The 23,701-nt window shown below is 45.5% G+C and overlaps 1 protein-coding gene across 2 annotated transcripts in view; it reads left to right on the top strand.

Annotated features, from left to right (window-relative positions):
- ATP10B (ATPase phospholipid transporting 10B (putative)) overlaps nucleotides 1–23,701 on the top strand; it is a 319,815-nt gene that overhangs the window by 127,885 nt on the left and 168,229 nt on the right. Inside the window, exon 1 of one of the 2 annotated variants that reach the window (XM_083181402.1) lies at nucleotides 18,836–18,977. The exons of the other annotated variant lie outside the window; for it this stretch is intronic. Within the exon in view, the coding sequence (XP_083037528.1) occupies nucleotides 18,906–18,977 (72 nt within the window). The 5' untranslated portion in view covers nucleotides 18,836–18,905. Of the gene's footprint in view, nucleotides 1–18,835; nucleotides 18,978–23,701 lie in introns of those variants that run through there. 2 annotated transcript variants of the gene reach the window in all.

Genomic DNA, 23,701 nt, shown 5'->3' with positions numbered 1-23,701 from the left:
GAGCACGCAACGCACAGCACAGTGGCGCAACTAGAACTTTGTGGGCCTAAAAATAACATGTTGTAGGGGACCCCAATACTTTTACTTCTGTCTCCACAGTGACCGATCAGTAATATAGTATTTCTCTAGATAATTCTATGATGCTTAGTAGTGACACATAAATAAGCACAGTGATCCCAGTTGCCATTATAGCACAGTCACCACTTGTCCGCAGCATCCCTTGTCACCATGACCTCTGTTCACAGAATGCCACATTGCCATGTCCGCTGTTTATAGGATGCCACATTGCCATACCCCCAATTAACCCAGGCAGGCTCATGCTTATAACAATCTTTTTGGTTTGGCTTCTTTTTATTTTCCGTTCGGGTATTATCCAGGGTCAGGCAGCGGGCTGGTAGAGAGGAACATTCTATGATCTTGCCACAGTCTGGTGTATTTAATATGCCGATTTGAGTTGTGTAGATGGAATGTCAACCCTGGAGGAAAGACCCCCTACTACACAACACTCTGGGCCCCATAGGGGGGGAGGGGGGATAGTTGGTCATCTGTTCTTTCTGCTATTTTAATCCAGTATAGACACAGTTACGTATCTATGCAGTTCCGTCAGACTGTTAAATATTCAGAAGGCTCATAGTAAGCCTGAGGGCTGTTAAAGTTTTTCGGTGTGATTTCCTAGTAAACTTCTTGTTTTTTTTGTAATATATTTTTTGAATTCTAATTTGCAAACTCTAAAGTACTTAGTAGCAACGCATGAAAACAGATTGACATGTTTTTCATGATACGAAGCATGGAAAGCCGAACGAGGGGACGCGGGACGCTTATACTGTGTCCATGTCGACATAGACACCAAAAACCATGAAAAACTCACGTCAGCCTTTTTCTTTGTTGACCTTTATGTTGAACTTTTTCATGTGTCCACCTTTTGACTGCTGACTAATAGTGGTCGGCGTAATGACCCTACCCAGGGCATGGGTTTCTGTGCGTGTGCTTGTTCCCTGCCCATTCCTTCATCCACCGCTACATTTAATCCTTACAGATGTCATAATAACAGCTTTAATATCACATTGTCCCCTGCCTGTATCCGGGTATGGGTATTGGGTCGACCACTGATGGTTGACGAGGCTTACGTAGACACCTGAAATAGGTCGACACAAGCATTAGGTCAACAATGGCTAGGTCAACAGTCAAAAGGTCGACATGGGTTTTTCACAATTTTTTGTCCCGAATATCGACATGGACACTGTGTACCACGTCCCCTCACATGCGCTCCGCGTATGTTGGACAGGGGCATTATTCTATTCATCCACCACGCTGTAGTGAATGGGAGGGCATGAAATACCACCTGTCTGAAAGGCCGCCGAGAGGGGGTGGTAGTGGTGGTGGGGGGTACAGTTTATCCGGGCCCAGGCCTGTTAGGGAGGGCCGTGTCTGGACCGGGTTGGTGGCCGGGTGCTCTGTGTCTGCTGCTGGGGCTGAGATCCAACTCTGGAAGTCAGCATATAACTTCTGACACAGCATGTACTGTAACTCCTTGGCAACGAGCATGTTAACCCCTGGCAGAGCATGTAACTCCATGGCAACAAGCATGTTAACCCCTGGCATCAAGCATGAAACCCATAGCAACGACCATTTAGGTAAGCGGAACGTATGTGGCATAAAATGTGCGGTATTATATGTAATAGGCATTACAGTGTGCTGCATAATATGTAATGAGCATTAAGGTGCGTGGAATAACGTGTAATGGGCATTACAGCATGTGGTACAATATGTAATAGGTGTTACAGTGTATGACATAATGTGTACTGGTCAATATGGTGTGTGGCATAACGTGTAATGGGCATTATCGCGTGTAATATAATATGTAATGGGTGTGTGACGTGTAATAGGCATTACAGTGTAAATTTTTGGTGCGCGCACTGTCCCTGTATGCACCTTGGATACAGCGGCTAACAGCAGGTCCGCAGACCCCGCGACGGCTTGGGGGAGGCAGCGCCAGCAGAGTGTGCAGGGAGCGCTGTCTGTGGGGGCCCCGGGAAATTATTTTACCGGGGCCCAGGATTTCTCTTGGCGGCCCTGCCTGTTGGCACATGTTGGCTAAGAAAAAAGTCTACTTTTTCACTGTCAACCTAGCCTTTGTCGACCCAATGCTTGTGTCAACCTTCCTTATACCTACCGTATACCCTGTGTTGTTGTTGTGTTTTTTTTTTTAAGTAGTGGTTTAAATGATCATCCATTAAAGAGTCTATGGAGGCACTTTGTCACCTCTGTGGAATGAATTACGCCCAACGCTTCAGATGTCATTAAATATGAAAACATGTTACTTAGGCCCCAATGTCCGGAATGCAAACAAATGTTTATTTTTTATTTTAGAATCATATCGCTTACTTGTAATACATATCAGACGGTTGTTGGGAGTAGTGTAACATGCTTTATTGATTCCTTTCAAGTATAAATATACTTAATTAGTGCTAAGTGTTTACTGCGGAAAATGTTACAACTGACATTTAACACAAGTGAAAATAATTACTATATGTTTCCTGTATTGAGAACTTTAGAATGTAGCTTCGTTAATGGCGCAGTTAATTGTTTTTGTTTTTTTATTTTTTTCTCAACTACTTGACTGAGTCAATATGAAATTTTGATGCAGAACATTATCCCGGTTAATGAACGCTATCAGTGAACAAAATATTCAGAATTAAAGTCCTTGTCTCAAAGATAAGCAGTGGATTGCTGTATTTTATTAAGCAGCATGTTGGCGTATATTGCGGAAACAATGCGGTATTTTAAATTTTGTCATCCATTTTTTTAAAGTGTTAGAATGCTGTCCTTATATATCCAGTAATGTGACAACGACCAATGGCTCAAACCAAGTAGAGAAACACGACGATAAACTATTGGGTGGATTAGGTTGAGGCTATATTTACCCCCATGTCTCTACATTCTAGATTGGGGAATATGGGCAAATTATTCCTTGTCGACAATTCTATCTGATTTAGAACATGGCTCTGACTTAGCCACTGAAAGAAATTTGCCTTTTTTATTTATTTATTTATTTACAGTTTCTTATATAGCGCACACATATTCCGCAGAGCTGTACAGAGAATAGTTGACCATTCACATCAGTCCCTCAGTCCCTGCCCCAGTGGAGCTTACAATCTATATTCCCTACCACATGTACATGTACACGCACACAGACATTCAAGGGTTCATTTTCTTGGGAGCCAATTAGCCTGCTAGTATATTTTTGTATTGTGGGAGGAAACCGGAGCACCCAGAGGAAACCCACGCAAGTACGGGGAGGATATACAAACTCCGCACAGTTAGGGCCATGGTGAGAATGGAACCCGTGACCTCAGTGCTGTGAGGCAGTAATGCTAACCATTACATCATCCGTGCTGCACTTTTTATTCTGAATCCACTGCGTTATTTTCTTGGCAATTTGTTTTGGGTTATTGTTGTGCTGGAAAGAGAATCATTTGCCGATCTTCAGCTGTCCACTAGTAGAGAACCGCTAGTTTTCCTAAAAAATGTTGGTGGTGTTGGCATTTCAATCCTTTCTCTGCTGAAGATCAACATGCCAAAAATATAATGTTGCCACCACCGTGCCTCAATATTGATGTGAAAAAGTCCTATCTTGGTCTCATCTGACCATACAACTTTTTGCCACATGGCATCAGAGTCTTCCAAATGTGTTTTGCAATCTGGAAACAAGAATGAGTGTTGCACTTTATCAGAAGAGGCTTCTTCTTGTAACCCTGCCCTACAGGCCGGCTTTGTGTAAAGCTTGTGAGAGATATACCACAGACTGACCAATTTCAGCCATAAAGGCTTGCAAGTCCTTCAGAGTTGCTGTTGGTCGCTTGGAGGTTTCCCTACTCTACATCTTACTAGTTCTGTCATCCATTTTCGAGAGATGGCCATATGTAGGCAGAGCCATTGGTGGTGCCATGTTTTCTACTTTAGAAAAGCTTTGCTACCGGCTCTGACCATGTGACTGCACAATTTAATTTTTGCTTTACAGGAAATGTGAGGGGCAACAAGCCTGCTGAAGAGGGATCTGAAGAACCCTCTCCGATAACTCTTTACCATATAGCACCAATGATTCCACTTACCAAATCAAGCTTGCTAAATTAGTGGGAAGCGGTCATTAGGTGGGCACAAGAAAGATCGACACTCCTTGGGTTGACCGGCAGAAGGTCGACAATGCAGACGGTCAAGACAGGTTTTTCAATCCCCCCCCCTCCACTGTGGTTCAAGAACAGGTGATAGTTAATGCCCATCTATCCACTAGGGCATGGAGTGAGAATAGAATATGTGCCCAAAGGGACTGCCGCACACTTAGACAGTGTCCAGAACTAGACGTCTAGATCTAGATGCCTAAGAAAATATAAAAAAATACATGTCGACCTAATGCATCGTCCATATTCCGCCGGTCGACCTAAGGACTGCGACGGCCTTCCGTCCCTGCAGACCTTCTGCCTGCTGACCTTCCGGTGTGGACCTAAGGGTTGTTGACCTTTCTTTGGTCAACCGAATGATCGTACACAAATTAACCTAGTCCATAGTCCATAGTCTATACTGTGTTAATTTGCCTAATAGAATAGAATAATAGAATTCCTTTATTCGTCTCACAATGGAGAAATTTACAACAATGGAGAAATTTACAATGTAGAGAAATCTTGGATATTTCCTGCCTTTTAACCTTTTCTTGAATAGCAGGAATACTCAAACTATGCGGTAAAAAATAAATAGGGCAGTATAATTTTTGTAAGGTAAAGTACTGCCTGTGACCACTAGAGGCACTCGATGGACCAAATTACACCTTAACACTAAGTGAAAGCAATATAATCTGTTTGAGACTTGCCGGACATGGAGAGAGGGCGCTGTGAAGCAGGAGATTGGATGTAGGAGCAGATAGGGACCAAGCTGTCATTTTGACGTGCTTTCAACTAGTATCAGCATAAATTCACTGGGCACGAAGTTTTTCATGATATTTTTTTCCTGTTGTGCCACCGATATTTTTTTCGGGCTATCCACAAAAAATATAATCCATTCTCTCGCGAAAACACACAGTGGGAAATTTACTAAGATGTTAGTTCAATTTCACATGGGATGTTGCTATGGGCAAGCAATCAGAATCTACTTTTTTTTTTTTTTTCCAAGTCATATATTTTATTGAATAAATGTAGTTATATAACAACATGTGCAGAAAAACGAACATACAGTTGTGGTAACATTTGCAGTATTTAAAATAAAAATTTGTTATTTTGGACAAGTTAGACTGGGAACAATGACACATGTCTGTAGTCATAAATAATGAGAGAGCTTTGGTGTAATTAAGTAATGTTAACAGTCATTCGCTCCGAAAGCGTAGTGGCCGTAATATTCAGCGGCGTAACTATAGCACCGCATGTGGGGGCGCCGGGGGCTGCGGTGCTATAGTTAAACCCCCCCTCAATCCCCCGCAGACTCACCTATCGCGCTGGTCCCGGTGGCTCCGTTCTTCTGCTGAGGACCACCACAAAATGGCCGCCCCAATATAGCACACAGTTCTCTGAAACTGTCTGCTGTATGGGGGCGGGCATTTTCTGGTGGTCCTCAGCAGAAGAACGGAGCCGCCGGGACCAGCGCGATAGGTAAGGCTGTGGGGGATTGAGGGGGGGTTTGCGTGGGCGGCGGGGTAGGGGTGCTTGGCGGGGCGGCGACGGGGGGCGTCCAAAACGTAGCTACGCCACTGGTAATATTGTGTATATTAGCTCAATATAGGCTTAAATTGAGAGGTCGGCACTACCACCCCATCTCTTAGGGTGTGTTCAGAGTTAGGCTGGACGGTTTGAAGGGATCCAAGTGTGTGGGGAAGGAGGGGAGGGGGTTCCAGCGACGGGGAGAAAAGAAAGAAAGAGGTGAAAATTATAGGTATTGGAGCTATGTGTACGGAAGAAGTTATTTATGTGTGAACGGTAGTTTTAAGAATGACCAGGAAGCTGAGTGTTATGGCAATTATACCATGGGAGCCAAACAGAATGGAATTTACGATCAGTGTTGTTTTGTAGACTTGTAATGTATTCCATTTTAGCTATAAACATCCCAGCATCTCATGTGTAACCTTTTACATGTCATACTTATACATTCCTAACTTAATCAATAAACCTGAAATAAAGACTCGGAGGCATAGGTTGGCAGAAATTGTTAACTGATTTATTTATAGCAAGATTTTAAGCTAGATTGATTTATTTGTTTGAACTATTTATTTAATTAATGGTGGCCAAGAAAGAACGGCTAACTAGAACTCCACCCCAACTTTACGTAATTGGCCTAACTCAAAACCAACGGTATCCAACTACACCTAACACAATTGACTACCCACCCAGCCGGGCGGGGTCGCTGTCCCCGAGCGGGTGATACAGCGAAGGCCTAAGCCAATGGGAGGTGAGAGCACCGTAAAAACAGGCCAATAAAATGATCAACCTTAACACGTAGAGTGAATTAATTGACAAAATCTGCCGTTCTTTCCCACCTATCAGCTAACGCGATTAAAGAAACCACCACCCCCATTAACCAGGGAAGGGAGGGCGGGGAATTCAGCAGGAAGAAGAGGAAGTCTCCTCCTCTTCCTGCATTGTTAATTCAGTCAACCTGCCCATACCTGTGCCCCTATTGGTTCTCCGAGTCACATGCACTCAGTGTGACACACAGATGGAGGATGTTTAATTCACTCCAGGTCTAGTGCTGGCATTACGTTACTCTAAACCACATTCTATTTATTAATTCGTGTCGGCTAGGGGCGTTTGGGTTTTTCCAGTTGCTAGCAATTTGATGTTTAGCTGCGCAAGCCATGTGCAGGATCATCTTGTTCGATTCCTTAGGGAAGTGGTCTATTGGGGCGCATAAGAGTAGATTGATAGGTTCGATGGGAGTGGGAGGGGCGACAAGTTGAGAGAGGAGGGAAAGAACCATCTTCCAAAAAAGGGCTATAATTGGGCAGGACCACCATATGTGGTAAAACGTCCCCCTCTGCCCACAGTTTCTCCAGCATAGATCTGAAGTATTAGGATAGATGCGGTGAAGGCGAGTTGGGACCAGAAACCACCTGGAGTATACCTTCTAGGAGTTTTCTTTGATTGATACGCTGATTGAACATTTTGAGATTGTTAGTCGGATAGATTCCCATTCCTCCTCCTCAAGACGCCGGCCCAAGTCCGTTTCCCATTCACGTTCATTATTATCTAGGGTGGGCGTGTCATTTATTAGGATAGAGGTATAGAGTTGTGATATAGATCCTCTGTCGGTAGGCCTATATATGCAGAATCTTTCTAGAGAGGAGGAAGTCTGTCGGTGTTGTGAGGTTTGATGTAGGGAGGAAAAGTGTCGAAGCTGTAAATATTGGTATCTTATACCCCTTTCAGACAGAAAAATCCCAAAAACCCAGGTATTTCCCAGATACAAAAACCCGGGTACAACTAGGCAGCAAGGGGCTGACCCCCTTTCACACAGGAGCAAAAACCCGGGTATTTCCTGTGTCGACCCCTTTCATACAGAAGCCGGATTTTTCCTGCAAAACTCTGTGTGTCATAAGAAAAGGACAGTTTTAAAGGCAAACAGAGATGACATCATGAAAAGTGGGAGGTGTCTGCTCACTGCATTGCATTAAACATGGCTGACAAGTTGCAGAACCTGGAGGTCATGAGTGCTCTGTGTGTTTTGCTGATTTCTTCCTCCCCTCTGACATTGAGCAGCTCACGGATCTCCTCATCTTTCCAATGCGCCACGGCCATTTAGTGCTGCGCTGCACGCCACTGCTACGCCAGCTCAGCTAATCAGGGAAGCTGAAAAAATCAGCTAATCACGCAGCGCCATGCTGCACAGCCAATCAGCATGATTTTTCAATTGTCGGGAGAAAAACACAGGTCGGACCCTTTCACACAGCCACAAACATGTGTCTGACACAGGAAAAACCCAGGTAAATACCTGGGTCGAAGTCCCGGAACTTTAGACCCCGTGTTGACCCTTTCAGACAGAAGAAAAACCCGGGTCGACACGGCAAGAGCAGGGAAATTCCCGAGTCTTTTTTTCTGTCTGAAAGGGGTATTAGAGTGTTCGAGATATTATATTTCTCTTGCAGCTCATCAAATGTTTTAGGACTAAAGTCCCCAGATATGTGATGAATTCTGGTGATGCCTTCCTGTAGCCAGGGAGAGGCCCAGAATCTACTTTTTTATTTAGCACCTTCTAGAACAGGCATGGGGAACCTTTGGCCCCCCAGCTGTTGAACTACACATCCCAGCATGCCTTGCTACACTTTTGCTATTTAGCCATGCTAAACCTGTTGCAGGGCATGCTGGGATGTGTCGTTTAACAACAGTTCTCTGTTCTAGAAGATAATAGATAGTATCTGGTTGGTTGCCCATAGCAACATACCATCTCAAATAGTCTCCTAGTTAAGTGATCTTTCTGTGTACATGTTCGACAAACTTGAATGTGACCATACCTCTTTAAAGAACATTTAGAAGAATTCCGGTGAAGAAAGCATCTGTCACTTTTGGGAAATTACACAAAGAAGAAATTATTTTCTTTCTCACATTTGCAGAATTCATGGGCGCTGTGGAAATTTTCACTGGAAGCTATTGATATGTTAAAGTGGGGCTTTTTAACACTGTCAAGATCAAGAGATTTGGTGCCAGTATAACGTATTCTCCTGTTACCAGACTTTTCAGCTGATATCTCGTTTTATAGCATAATTTGCTCATGATAAATGATCGCAACCTTGCTCTGCCGTAACCTGGCTTGCCGCACTTGGCTGTTTCATAATCACTCTCTGCTTGACGCGGTTTATTGTAAGATAATTAGCACCTGAGGGGTTTGATGTCTTTTTACAATTATCTGATGGTAAACCAACTCCTGCAGTCTACAACAGCTATTAAACCCCTGGTTTACAGGGAGCAAAAGCTTGGGATCAATTATAATTTAATTAAACAAGAAGTTTCGATTGCTTTCAGTTAAAAGGAAAAGGCAATCTTTCTGCCGCGAAAATGATTTCCGAAGTCAAGTTATCAAATCCCCCTTTTTTTTTTTTTTTAATAATTACTTTATATAAGGGATTTGTCGCAGTGTGTCTCAAAGCGTATTATAATTAGAAAATGAGTGCGCGTTAGTTACAGAAAGCGGAGACTTATTAAAAGGTGGCGTAGTATTAATGAGATGACTGGAACATTGGTTGGGAGTCTTTGTTTAAAGATTTCCTGGAAGGGGGCCTCAAACGTTGGACGGTTGCTGCATTTCACGCCGCGTAGCAAAACTAGGAATGACCTCTAGCGAGAGTCAGCCGGAGATGCGCCGCAGAGAGGGTGAGGAGGACACACGCCCTCCTGGCTGCTAATTTGTTTTACTGTCTTAATTAGGTCTCTGCATTGTGCAATTATTTTATTTATTACTTACGTGGATATATAATGGGTCAACAATACCAGCAGCACATAGATACGGTACTGCAATGTGCACGCGGATTGTAATGAGCAAATAGATTCCGCTCCGCTAAAAACTAATCTATAGAAGGTGATGATCTAGTTAGAAGTTATTTTATTCATTCTTTCCATAATAGCTTGCTATTGTAACTGCTATATATGTGTCGGCGTTGGCATACCGGTGGACGAGATCCCGGCGGTCAGAATCCAGACACCTGTCGGAATGCTGACTCCGGAATTCTCAACGGAAGTATGTCCCGTAGAGTTAGGGCCTTATTCAGCAGCGCTCGGTCTTTACCAAATTGGCTCCAGGGACCGATGTTGCGGATGTGTATCGGTGAATATTCGCATTTGCAGATCCGCTGTGGGAATATCTGGGCTAGGAATAGACCACTTTAGGACTTTTTTTTAGAACTTTCTTGGATTTGAGCTAATCCGGTGTGACTCTTGTTGTATGGTTATAGCGTTGGGTTATTGACATGTCGGAAGATAGAGTATGGGTCATAGGGTTGACTGCATGAAGGTCGATGTACATTAGGTCAATGGGGGCTTAGGTCAACACCTGAAATAGGTCAACGGGGTCGGAAGGTCGACAATGGGAAGGTCCACCGTCAAAAAGTCAATGTGAGTTTTTCAGCCTTTTGAAAAGGTCAATGTCGAGCATTAATGTCGACATATTGACTGTCAGCATAGACACTGTAGACCTTTCCCTTCACACCTGTCACTGCGTCAGGTCTCGTGTCACAACTGGCAGTAACTTTATGACAGCACTGATCAATTTCAAGTGTGATCATCATGAGTCTGAATCCGTATGCAAAGCTCTACGGCACAGTGTTTGCAACCTTTTCTCTCACCACGGACCAGATGTTCTAAGCCTTAAAAAGTGATAAAATGCTGAGTGATAAACCACTAACCAATCGGCTCCTGACTGTTAATCTTCCAATACAATTGGCTGATTAGCTGGCACTTTATCCCTCTTCATTTTATAACTTTTTCAAGCTTCGTACATCTGGCTCCATGTTCCGTTGTGCGACTTTCTACGCATTTATAACTAATGTCTCTTGGGCGGGCAGTTGGGGGGGACCCCAGTCGCTAGTGCTGGGTAAAACTCCGAAAATTATAAAAACGGGTGTCGCAGCGCTAGGCCGTGTCCCTCTACTCGAGGCCAAGTCCATTCACCCCTTAGCTCCGCCCCTTTTCGGTGGCCCTGATTTTAACAGTTGCAAAAGTTGGGAGGTATGGTTAAGCCGCTGCGAAATGTGAAAAAATGCCCAAGGGGGAAGGGAATGGGGGGGGATGTTCTAACATCTGCACCCCAGCTCCGCCCTCCTTCGCATATGCGATAATTATGGCAAAGGACAGCTCTTGCGTTGAGAGCTGTCCTTTGTGGTGAGAGTCAGCGGGTCCCAAGGTGGACCCGGCGGCTCTCCCCTCCCTCCCTTAACTGGCACTGCTGCTGCTGCTGCTGTGGGCTCTCCTTCTCCCTGCAACTGGAAGAGGATCATAGTGCAGGGAAGAGGAGGTCACAGGTCCGGGCAGCACAGCACTGTGCTGCCCGGACACAGGTGAGGGGGGGGGGTGGCGGTGCAGGGCGGTGGGGGTTCGGTGTGGGGAGGCAGGGGATCGCGTTAAAAGCCCATAGGCCGATAACCCGGAGGGGAATGCTTAGAGCATCCCAAAATGCGGTAAAAACCCAGATAACGGGGGTTTTACTGCATTTTTAGTTTAGAGAATCTCCCCCAATACCTTTTTACAAACACTGTATGTTTAGCTGTAGGTAAAGAATGCAGAATATGGCAAATGCTGCCCTGTGCAGACTACATAAAATGTAGCAACTGCGTTACAAATACCGGCGACCACAGTTAATTTCCTGGTATTAGGAGGTTTTAGCTGGTTACTGGCAGAAGATTCCCGCTCCCTAACAGCCTGATGATTAACGCATCATAAAGGCAGCTCTGCGTTTCAGTATCAACGTTTCCTAAAGGAGAAGTGGAGTTTGTTCCAAGCTGAAAAACTTTTAATGGAGCGAAACGTCTTTATGATTTTATGCCTTTTTTTTTAAATCTGAACTGCTAAGATACCCAGCCATGCTATTGTGAAATATAATGTTTGCAGCATGTTTAAACTGATGTTCTATTATTAATATTTCCAGTGGAAATCAGACATTCAGAAACAAACATTCCAGATCGGGCTGGTCCACAAGGCTATGTGCAGGGCCGGCGCCACCACTAGGCAGCTCTAGGCATTTGCCTAGGGCGCCGACACCTGGAGGGTGGCAGTTCGCCCCTCACCCCCAGCGAACTGTGTAAAAAACTTGCGGCCCCGGCGTCCCTGCAGCGCTGGGGCGGTCAGGGGTGTCCGTGCCGTAGGGGTACCTGCGGCGCCGTCATGTGTTTAAAGCTGGCTGCGGCCGGCGGGGTCCCTGTAGTGAATAGAAAATAACTAGCGCTATGCGCACAGAAGCGCTAGTTATTTTCTATTCACTACAGGGACCCCGCCGGCCGCAGCCAGCTTTATATACATGACGGCGCCGCAGGTACCCCTACGGCACGGACACCCCTGACCGCCCCAGCACTGCAGGGACGCCGGGGCCGCAAGTTTTTTTCCACAGGTACCATCCCCCCACCCCGACTCGCCTGGGGCGCTCCGGTGCCTTGCACCGGCCCTGGCTATGTGGGGCACACCCGGTGAGTCCCACTGCACTGCCTGGGGGCTCACCCCCTACTTTAGGAATCAGGTAGCAGACTGTGCATTTCAATTATACATATATTACACAAGACTCGTATGCATTGCTGTTAATAATTTGGTACATTATTTATCATGCATGCACTAGCAGGATTTACTATATAACTAGATAGATAGATAGATAGATAGATAGATAGATAGATAGATAGATAGATAGATAGATAGATATATTGGGGCAGCATGGATGGTGTAATGGTTAGCATTACTGCCTGACATGATTCCCACCATGACCCTAACTAGCATCGTTTTTATATTCTCCTCAAGCTTGCGGTGGGTTTCCTCCGGGTACTCCGGTTTTCCTCCCACAATCCAAAAATATACTGGTAGGCTAATTGGCTTCCAACAAAATTTAACCCTAGAATGTCTGTGTGTGCGTGTACATGTGGTAGGGAATATAGATTGTAAGCTCCACTGGGGCAGGGACTGATGTGAATGGTCAAATATTCTCTGTAAAGCGCTGCGGAATATGTATGCGCTATATAAGAAACTTTTAATAAATAATAATAAATATATGTATGTATGTGTGTGTGTATGTATATGTGTGTGTGTGTGTGTGTGTGTGTGTGTATATATATATATATATATATATATATATATATATATATATGTATATATATATATACCTCCCAACTTGTGAGCCAAGGGAATTGGACACCGCAGGCGCTTGTCTGAATTTGAGGGCGTGGCCTATACTTGGCCACGCCTATACCTCAATGCCACTCCCTTGTTTTTGCCGCTGCAGGGGCATGGCCAACGGCTCTGTGAGCTGCTGGCCATGCCCACAGCCCCTCTGTGTCGGGGAATAGAAGTGCACAGCATTCATTTACCACAGCTCTGTCCAAGCCAAAACGGGACAGTCCCACAAATGTAAGGACAATTGGGAGGTGTGTGTATATAATAAATGTCTGGTGTCCATGAGTCATCGAGATACTGCCATCTGCCAGAAGGTAGCAGACTAGCTTTCAATGCTTTTGCTTTGAGCGGGCTTACCAGTGTGTGTGTGCGTGTGTGTCTGTCTATCTACATCTATCAAGGGGTCCAGACCACACCCACTCTCCCGTGTCCAAGACTTCTCTCGCGCTGCCCCCCCTGCACTGGAACAACCTCCCGCCACCCATCAGGCTTTCTGATTCCCTTACCTCCTTCAAGCACTCCCTCAAAACCCACTTTTTTCGACTAGCCTATCCCTCCTCCTAACCTCTTTTGCTCCTCCTATCCTGCCTCCATTCCCATCTGTTCCTACTTATCCTATTGTTTTTCGTTTGTCCACCCACTTCCTTTTAGTCTGTTAACTCTTATGAGTAGGGCCCTCCTTCCTCATGTACTCACCCTTCCTCTTTACCTCACCTGTGCTCCTGTCCTGTTCTTCCCTTCCTCTACTTCATCTTCAGTCTCCTCGACAATTTCGACACCTACTTCAGAACTGATGCTGATTTTAGTTCTACCAGCTATACCCCTATTTATACTGTATTTTATCAACACACCCTGTACCAGTGGTTCCCAAACTGTGTGCCGTGGCTCCCTGGGGTGCCTCGGGACACATGCAGGGGTGCCCCGGCTTGGTGGTCCAGGACCAACTCAAATTATTAATGGTTAATTATTTAGGAGCAAAACCAGTGCTGGTGGCTGCCAATCATAGAATGTGTACGAACAGAAGCAAATCCTGCCCTTTACCACATAACTGCTGCTAAGAATCGTATAGAAACCCAATCTAATTATTTTTTTTTGGACCTAGGGGTGCCGTGAAAAAAATTCTGATTCTCTAGGGTGCCGTGAATCAAAAAAGATTGGGAACCTCTGCCCTGTACGTTACCTTGATATTTTTTTTTGTTTGCTATGTACGGCGCTGCGGACACTTTGTGGCGCCTTATAAATAAACGTACTACTACTACTAATGGTTAGCCAAGCCCTGTGAAGGCTGGCCACGCCCCTAACTTAACTGATTTCCAGATAGAGGCTTCTTTATATTCATTTGCATACTGTTTTTAGCATGTTTTTAACATCTTAAGCAGGGAACACACTGAGATTTTACTAAACAATACACAATACAGTATAACACAATACCGATATTGTTACTATGATGGTGCATATTGTTTAGTGTGTATCCACTACATCGTTAAAGATGAACATTGCCACGGGTGCTTAATGATCCCCCCTGTTGTCTGAACATGCAGTGAAATCTGGCTATATCATCAGCGACTGCTGATGTTCGGCGGGGGCAGGGCAACCTCACTGAATGATATCCGCACTAGATCATTTGAACCACGATATAGTTGACGATATCATCGGTGCCGCAAATGGCATAGTCTGTACCCGGCTTTAGATCGGAGTATTTTTTTGCACCTATGATTTTCTTTTTCTTTCTGTTCTAGTAATACGATGAATCAAATGAGCTAAATACAAATTTGGCATTTGTCTATCAGCCAATATATTTGAAGTCAAAATAAATATGGTAAACCGTATTGGAGAACGTGCCGGTGTTTGCTGTTATTATGAAGAAATACCAATGTTCTCATGCTCAGCAGTCATTTATGTTCGGCAGATGAACGCGGTTGGCATCTACTGACTGCCGCCTGTCACTAGTCGCTGTAGGGGGTTTGAAAGTTTTGATCAAGGGACACGGATCTTCCCTTTGGCATTTCTCATCATCTCTGGCCTATTAGCTCAGCCAGCACATATGTCTGTCTTGTGCCTGCAAGCCAAACATGTTCTAGGTGTCAATGCTTGCGTTATGAAGGCATTTTTTCAACACAGTGAAACCTACAGATGTAGCGCGCCTCAGCCAGCGTCGGGGCTCCCCAGAATGCCCCCGATGGTGAGATGACGCTCCATCTAACTGGGGCACGCGAGCGTCCAATTTTCTGTCGGACACAAACCCTGCCCGTCTCCACTTCCGGTTGATGGGCAGGGTTAGTAGGGGTGCGGGGAGTTGGGGTGCGATTGGCGGGGAGCGGAGGGGAGGTGGCGGGACCTGCGTTGGAAGGGGACGCGCAAGCGCCTTGTGCGAGTTCCCTTCCGGTGGGCTGGTGGTTGGCGATCCGACCACCAGGCCCCAGCTGGAAGAGAGCGGCTCCATCTGTTTGTAGTTAAGGCCGGGCGAAAGGCGTACACACTTGCCAATGCCAGATCAGAAGCTAGCGATGGCGGTGAGAGCGACGGCCAAGCTGCAGCATGCCCGTCGTTATTGAGTCCTCCCCCACTTGAACATGCAGGAATGACTGTTGTTAATGATGTGCGGGAGCATGCATAGTTTACAACATTCAGGGTATACACTAGAAGATAAACTGAAAGATATCTTTCACATTACCTTATAGCTCCATACACACTTGTCAATGCCCCCCAACGCCGATATAAGCAGCGTCGGAGAACCGACTAGGGGGGCCAGGGGAAGGGCAGGCATACACAATTGCTGAGTTGAGCGAAAGCCGTGCTGCCGCTGCAGCATGACCATCGTTAACGAGGACCTTCCTCGTACGGACATGCTGGAAGTGGGAGAGGGTGGTTTAAGATGCGTGTGCATCGTTAACGACAAGGAGTGTACACACTAAGCTATATTGTTAACAATATCACCTAGTGTATATGGGGCTTTATTGTCACTTTATCTTTTAGAAAATACACTTCTGAAGGATGCTAGAGTAGGCGGTGTACATTTTGGAGAAGAGCATTTGCTAAGGGGCCTAGAAAGGAGGCAGCAAACTTAAGAAAGGTGTGGACAGTGCATTATAAAACCGTGTTGGGGGGCATTACTGTGTGGGTCATAATATGGTACACATGGAAATACTGTGTGGGGCATAATAGGGAGTAAGGGGCCCTTTTTTTGTGTCGTCGTAAGGAAGTATTTTCCTGCAAGACCACGCCTATGTAGGCCACACCCCTTTTAAGGCACACATGCCAATATTTTATTTTTACCATGTCTCTTCACGTAAAAGACACTCAAAGAACCAAATGTAGGTTAAATTAACATAACATTTAAGTATTGCCACCTAGGATGCTTTGCAAGTGACTGCTGCCCATTTAAGAGGAGGTGCTGCAGTGTTTAATGGCGATCGCCCCTCTGCAACTTTATGCCACTGCCGTCACAAGATCTTTCCCTTTAGTACTGTACATCCATGCGGATGTACAAGGAATGTTTCTTGTGCTGGTGTCTGCATCTTCAGAGAAAAGGCCATAAAAGAAGATAATGATGTCATCAGATTTATATTGTATATCACATGCAAATTAAAAACTACAAATGACTACTAATGACCCAATGAATTACATTAGTACCCTCATTAGATCTAGTTTATTTGTAGATAACAAAATGTGGATTTCTTTTATCGTACATCTCCAGACTCCGGTCAGGCCATGCAGTCAGGATATTATCATGTGGCCATGCGCTCTTGTTTATGTATTCTATCTGCTAATTGCCTGCGTACACAGAATTACCAACTGCTGTTCCGTGGGTTGACTTTAAAAAAGATGTTCCCGGCTATTCTCTAAAGAGTCATTGTATTCTATGATTACATTATGCCAACACACGGAACTTGCCAGCTTCTCTCTAGACACGCTGTAATAATGGGTTCCAGGCACACACCTAGAATGGCTCATTAGTGTGAGACTGAACTGCCCGCGGAGTCGCTATAAGTAGACTTATTCATACAATTGGAATTTTTGTTTTTCGAGAATAAGTCAGGTGCGAAGAAATTGTGTTTCAAGGACTCTTGATTAGTATTAACGCTTGGAACACTTAAAAGAACAATGAGTTCTGTAGAGTTATTATAGAGCGTAATCAACTGATTGCCGATGAGTAGACTCTAAAGACCTAGGAGTGAATTTGCTTAAAGTATGGGATCAGCGGTGGGTTTAAACTTGTGGCTTACTCCATCCAAGCAGCTGGATTTAATGGGGCAGATGTATGGGAAGAGATAAATAGGAGGTGATAACACACCAGCTAATCAGATATGTTTGAAACTGGCAGTTGGGTGTTGATTGGCTGGTACGTTATCACCTTCTACTTTTTCTCCACTTTATCTCTTCATCAGGCTTAATACATTTGCCCCAATGTTCAATAGCTTGGGTGGCTTGGAACCCACTTGATGCGGTCACCTGGCCAAAAATTATGCAAACAACCTCAATTTTACCTCCGGTAAATTGCAGTGTTTATATAATTCTTCTGATTACCAATGTCCTTAAGCTGGCCATACATTAGGAAAACCGGCATCGGATCCGAGTCATCTAATGATTCCCCCGGCAGCTTCCCAGGCACACGATAGAGCTTATGTGTGTAATTTCACATACGATCCATTGTAAGATCTTCAACTCCCCGCACACTGGTTGTAAGCAGCGCAGCATCTTCAGATCTTCCGTGCAGCACACAAGATCTGAGGATCGTCCTCCTGACCCGCGGACCCACGCATCGTACCGAAACATCTCATGTTATGCACTGAAAACACACAGTGCATCGCAGGACCGGTTGAGTGTTCGCGCCTGAAATGATTCTGATGTACAAATGGAACCACTCTCATGTTAGCGGCAGCGTGCGTCAAAGATGCTCACGCGCCCCATTCTTAGCTAAGGATGCGCAAGCGTGTGAGATGCTCGTGTGTCCATGTTTGCCGGCCTGCCCTCCGCCAGCTACTGAAATCTGGCACATTAGCGGGGAGGGAGAGAGCGGCTTTATCTGTATGTCCAGCTTTTAAGTGTTTAAAGTGGGATGAAGTTATAATCCCGGTGGTTGGAATGCAGGCTGCTGGAATCCCAGCCGCTCTCAGATCACCTGTGCCCAGGTACTGTACTTTGAAAATTGATCAGGATGCCGACACGGCATCCCAAACAGAAGTATGCAGGGGCTGGTTAGGGTCAGGCCGGGGAATGGGGGAAAGATAGGTTTAGGCACTAATAGGGTTAGGCGGCGGGGGGGGTGTAAGTTTAGTAACTTACAAGGGTGGGTAAGGGTTAGGCTAGTAGCAGGCTTAGGCTTGAAGTGGTTGCAATACAGCTGTACTCACTGTTATACACACTGTCTGTGGGTCAGAGGTGGATGGTTTACAGATCACCAGCTGGTGGCGGTTTCCAGGTAGCGGCGTAATGTCTGCAAAGCAGTATATCGCAGCTCTCACAGAGCTAAGTGGAAGACGCCGGTCTTCCACTGTAGTGCTCTAATACCACGACAAGATTTCACCTATGCAATCGCAGTACCAGGTTCGGTGGCCATCTTGGTTCAGACATGAAGCCTCCCAGGGGGGCTCTCTATATCTTCAACACCTATCAGTAAAAGTGAGAAGAACCACAGGTCTTTGACATATATTGATTTTACAGTGCACTGTTATTCCACGAGCACTAATCCCACGCGCGGACTGACACGCAATGCTAGTACCGTACGTGTCCGCTACCCCTCAGAACTTCAAACAAGGCTGCTCTCTTTATGTATAAATTGCGCTTTTTCAAATACAATGCATTTGAAATTAGAAAAGCGAACAGCGTGAAGCAAGAAATATTGCTTTGTGGCAGATAATCTTTAGATGGGATTTCCCCAGCGCTACTGGGAAAACTGCGGCTGCCTTGAAGGCTGAATCTGACAACGGCAACCTGCGGAATCTGAATTATTCATTTCAGCTCTGCCTGCAGGACAGCTCCATCCCCGTACGCTGTCAGCAAAGCAATATACGGGAGACGTTCTGCTCTCCGTTTAATTCTACTACCTTTTTATTTGCAGCTTTCGTTATGCAAATAAAATGCTGCTTGTTCCTCCGTCATCCGGAGTATTTTACAGGGAAACAGATCTTGGGAATACGGGTAAGAAATATGTTTTGCAGACTGCAAAGTGTATGGCGTTAGACAGATCATTCCCCCACCACCCCACCCCCCCCCCATCATAGGCTTACCTTAAGTCTATAGAAAACAAATGAAATCTGAATATGACATCGAATCATTTTTTCTGATGCATTATTTATAGCATGGAGTTGCAATGCTGCAAAGACGGATCATTATGCATAAAGTCACACATGGACGGCCTGCTGAGATATTGATTGTAAGACTGTGTAGAGCAGGGCTGTCAAACACAAGGCCCGCGGGCCAAATCCGGCCCGCCAGACCTCTTCATGTGGCCCGCGTAGCCGCCGCCGTCAGCCTTCACCTTTTATTCTCAATTGTTTTTTAAACAAGAAAGCCGCCTCTTCAGCGCATGCGCGGCAGCCTACAAGCCAGAGAACGTCTGCCCTCTAGCGCAGTGCCGCCGGTCGTCAACCCCTCCTCCGCTCCCACCTGCTGTATAGGAGCCAGAGAGAGGAAAGAGCAGGTCTGTCGTGGTGAATGGTGCTGCTGCTGCTGTGCGCTCCAGGTCACTTACTGCTGAGTGTGCACTGCACAGTGACCGGGAGCACGCTGCCCCCCACTCCTGGATAGATAGTACGAGGAGCGCTACTCACAGGAGGGAGGGGGAAATGCGCCTGTGTGAGAGCACAGCTGTGTCCTTGGTGGTGGAGCAGCTCAGACTGGAGTGGATGCATCAGAGCGGGTAAGTGTCAAACTCTCTGCCTATGTGTGTGTGTGTGCACTGGCACATTGCAGCCCATCATTAATTGCTGTGTCCCATGATAATAAGCAGGACATATGCCCTAAGACTGAGTGCTGCCCCCCTGTGCAGGCAGCGTGTGCCCTAATGCACTGCAGTTCACAGCAATAGCAGGAGGGAAATGCTACTGCTGAGTATACAATAATTTAATGCAGTGACAATAATTTATGATAATAAAGAGTGGACACATAGTCCTACAGATACAACCGGCCCTTTGAGGGTGACCAAACTGCTGATGCGGCCCCCGATGATTTTGAGTTTGACACCCCTGGTGTAGAGCATCTGTCAAACACCCCCCCCCCCCCCTCTGCTTCCCCAGGCAGAGCCGCGCTGACCGGCTCAGGATTTAAATTGCAGGTGGTTCCACCGTCATGAATTCCGTTTTATACTGCAGGGAAGCCCCTATATTGCCTACACTCAGGACCAAATATGTAATGGCGTATTTCTAATGGGTGCAATATGCGCAGTGCACACGGGCCCCTGATTCCCACGGGGGCCCACAATGCACCTATTTTTTAATACTTACCTCCAGAGTCCTGCTATGAAGTAGGGATGGCCATTGACCATCAATCATTTTGAAATCATCGATGGTTTTTGGCCGATGTCGAATTCTTTTGCCATCGATTTGGGAGAACCAGATGGTTTCTGTTCCATGGCAAAGGAAAACCGATGTTTCCTCCTTTTTTTTTTCAATTTACCAGGACACGAAGCATAGCTCCGCCCCCCCTGACGCCCAGAAGTCCCGCCCCCGAGTTCTAATTGGCCCGCGGACCATTCAGTTAAATATAAGGAATAATAAAAACTATCAATGGTTATCAATCAAATAGTTTACGACTAATTGATGGCTGAGTGCAGAATCGCCATCGATGGCATCTGCACCGTTGGCCATCCCTACTATCAGAGCCGAATTTCCCATTAGGCACGTGAGGCACCGGCCTAGGGGCGGCACATGTTTGGGGGCGGCACTTGGATGCCTGTGATAGTACTGTCAGCCCAAAATGTACCAATAACTGCAAAATATCCACTGTACTGTACTATATTCCATCTTAAATAGAGTGTAAATGGATAGGACATGCAGATACTGCCCCTATAAACTGTCCTACTTAGTAAACATTATTGTTGTGCCTAGGGGCGCCCTCCTCCCTAAATCCGCCCCTGCCTACTATGAAGGCAGCAGCGGAATCGTCGGAAAAATGACCGCCGCACCATTTTTCCGACTCTAGTGCCCAGACTCTATTGCACTGGGCAGCGGCATGCTGCTACGGCAAAGAGAAGGGAACGGGGACACTGAGCGCCTCCTCTCTTAAATTTTCCTCGCAAGTGCCCCATAGAGATAAATAACAGGGGTGGCTAAAAACAGGTCCTAAATAGACCATTACACAGCGGTTCTTAAACTCCTGTTCTCAAGGAACACTAACAGGTCATGTTTTCCAGGTTAACTGGCAGATGTGCTGTGTATCACAAACTGTCACGTTTTAAAAATCTACAGGTGACCTGGAAAACATGACCTGTAAGGGTGGGTATGCACCTGACCACCTGTAGTTTCCGGCTGAATAGGACTTGCGTACCGGGAAGTGTGTATGCGCCATTGCACGTTCCCATGGGTTAAATCATCTGTGGTATATACTGGTTGGCTGTGCTGCGTGGCCCATCGAACGATATCGTATGTAAACTGGTGCAGTGTAATAAATGATGAAATGAAGGATTGTTCTCTTTGCTGAAATATACACCAGCCTGTGCTAGAAAGCACCACTTTAAAGAGTGACACCCCAGGCAGGATAGGGGAACGGCACGGGTATTGAAAGTTGCAAGGTGATAGATTGAACATTATTGGTGTGTGTCCTGCTGATACATTATGTCAGCCATTATATTGGCCAGGGACACATCACTCTGATGTACTAAGCCCCCATTCCAGCTGATCTTCTATAAAATATCGCTTAGTGTGTATGCTGAATATCTGCATACATTTACACTCCCGTGAGTTGTTAACGATGCTCGCCATCATCATTTTTGTACGTTGTTAAAGAGGGCCATCCCGCCCGCTGCTCCCCCCTCTGTCACTCCCGCTAGCATCAGCGAATGTGTATGCAATTGCCAATGCCGACACTTGGTTACTACCAACGCCATTATTGTTGGATACACACATCGTGTAGTGTGTACCCAGCTTAACTGTCACTTTTCAAACACAGCTTGTAACAGTTTAGGAGCTGATTGGCTGGGACTTATTTATTTATTTACAGTTTCTTATATAGCGGCAGCATATTCTGTTGCGCTTTACAATTGGAAACAACAGTGATGAAACAAACTAGGTAGTAACAAACCGACATAGAGGTAGGAGGGCCCTGCTCGCAAGCTTATAATCGATAGCGATAACCGTTCATGTTTTCTAGGCCGCCTGTGGATTTGTAGAATGTCATTTAGAGGTCTATTTACCAAGCCTGAGAGAGGGATAAAGTACCAGCCAATCCGCTTCTGTCATGTTACAGGCTATGTTTTAAAAACTACAGTTAGGAGCAGATTGGTACTTTGTCTCTCCACTTTATTACTCTCCAAGGCCCAGTACATCTGCCCCTAAGAATTAATGCTGCTCAGAGTGTGCATTATTTATAGTCAATTGACGCCAAAACTGCCATCTTGCAAAAAAGATGGCAGTTTTCGACATGAAAAGTCCAGAATGGGTTTCCGACCTATTCAATGTTAGCTGTTTTTTTTCGGGATGTCGGAATGTTCCGACCTGCCTAAAACCAGGTGGATTGACAGAATAGCCGCAAATCCACCTGCTCTTGACGGAAACACAGCCAAAAACCAAAAGGTTTTGTCCATGTTTCCAGCAAAATCTCAATCCGACATTGAAAGATGCCAAATTAAGGCAGGGAGGACCACTCCGGGTTAGCAGCAACAGCAGCTTACACCGCACCGTCCACCTACCCGCTGTCTCTCGTACCCACCCACGCACTAACCTGAGAGCAGCTCACCAGGCCCCGTCGCGACTCCCACTGCCTCCCGCCGCCACACTCACACGTTCTCCGCGCCGGCCGAGTGAGCATCAATCAGCAGCCAAATCAGACATCCAGATTTGGCCACAGCATTGAATAATGGATGCCGGATCAATTCCGTCAAAAGAATTTCGGAATGGATCCGGCATCCATTTAATATACCCCGATGTCTACATTATGGCAATTCATTTTTTTGAGCAATATAAAATTATTACTTGCATGTTTATTTGGCATTGTGTATTATTTATGTACGGTCTATTTTTTTTTTTGGGCATTGCCTAATAATTATATTTATTTGGTATTGTCTATCAATAATTTATATTTGGCATTGTCGAACATCTAAATCTGCAATTACATAGGAGAATAACTTATTCATTCCATTACAACCTTTTGACCCCCCACTTACTTATTTCTGCTTTTTGTCTATTAATCATATCATACACCCTGATCAATGTTGTGCTTTGCTAATTTATGCTATTAGGGCCTTTCAGCTATCATTAGCATTATGATCCAATTAGCTAGTGTGAAAGGTGGACGAGCTCTGGGGATTGTTCTCAGATCTTTCTAGATGCATAATACTAGTGTTCATTCTAGCACCCGCTATCTTTGAAAACCCATGCAGTTCCTCTTCCCTGCCTGGGGTGTCGCTGTCTGCTGTGGTGTTTCTAGCACAGGCCTCGTTTGCATATCAGTGCTGATATACAGACCACACTGTGCTAGAAGCAATACAGCAGACAGCGACACCCCAGGCAGAGAAGAGGAACTACATGATTTTTTTTAAAGATAGCGGGTGCTAGAATGAACACTATAATACTGTAGGTGTATTTATCCTATATACTGCAGGTATACGGTCATTGGTTCAACCACTGAAGGTCAACACATGAAAAAAGTCGACATGGCTAAGATCGACAGGGTTGGAAGGTTGACACGAGCATCAGGTCGACAATGGC

The sequence above is a fragment of the Crinia signifera genome, chromosome 4 (assembly GCF_055691185.1).
Source record: "Crinia signifera chromosome 4, ASM5569118v1, whole genome shotgun sequence".
Classification (NCBI taxonomy): Eukaryota; Metazoa; Chordata; class Amphibia; order Anura; family Myobatrachidae; genus Crinia; species Crinia signifera.
The sequence above is the reverse complement of the archived record's forward strand: the minus strand, read 5'-3'. Positions and strand labels throughout refer to the sequence as shown.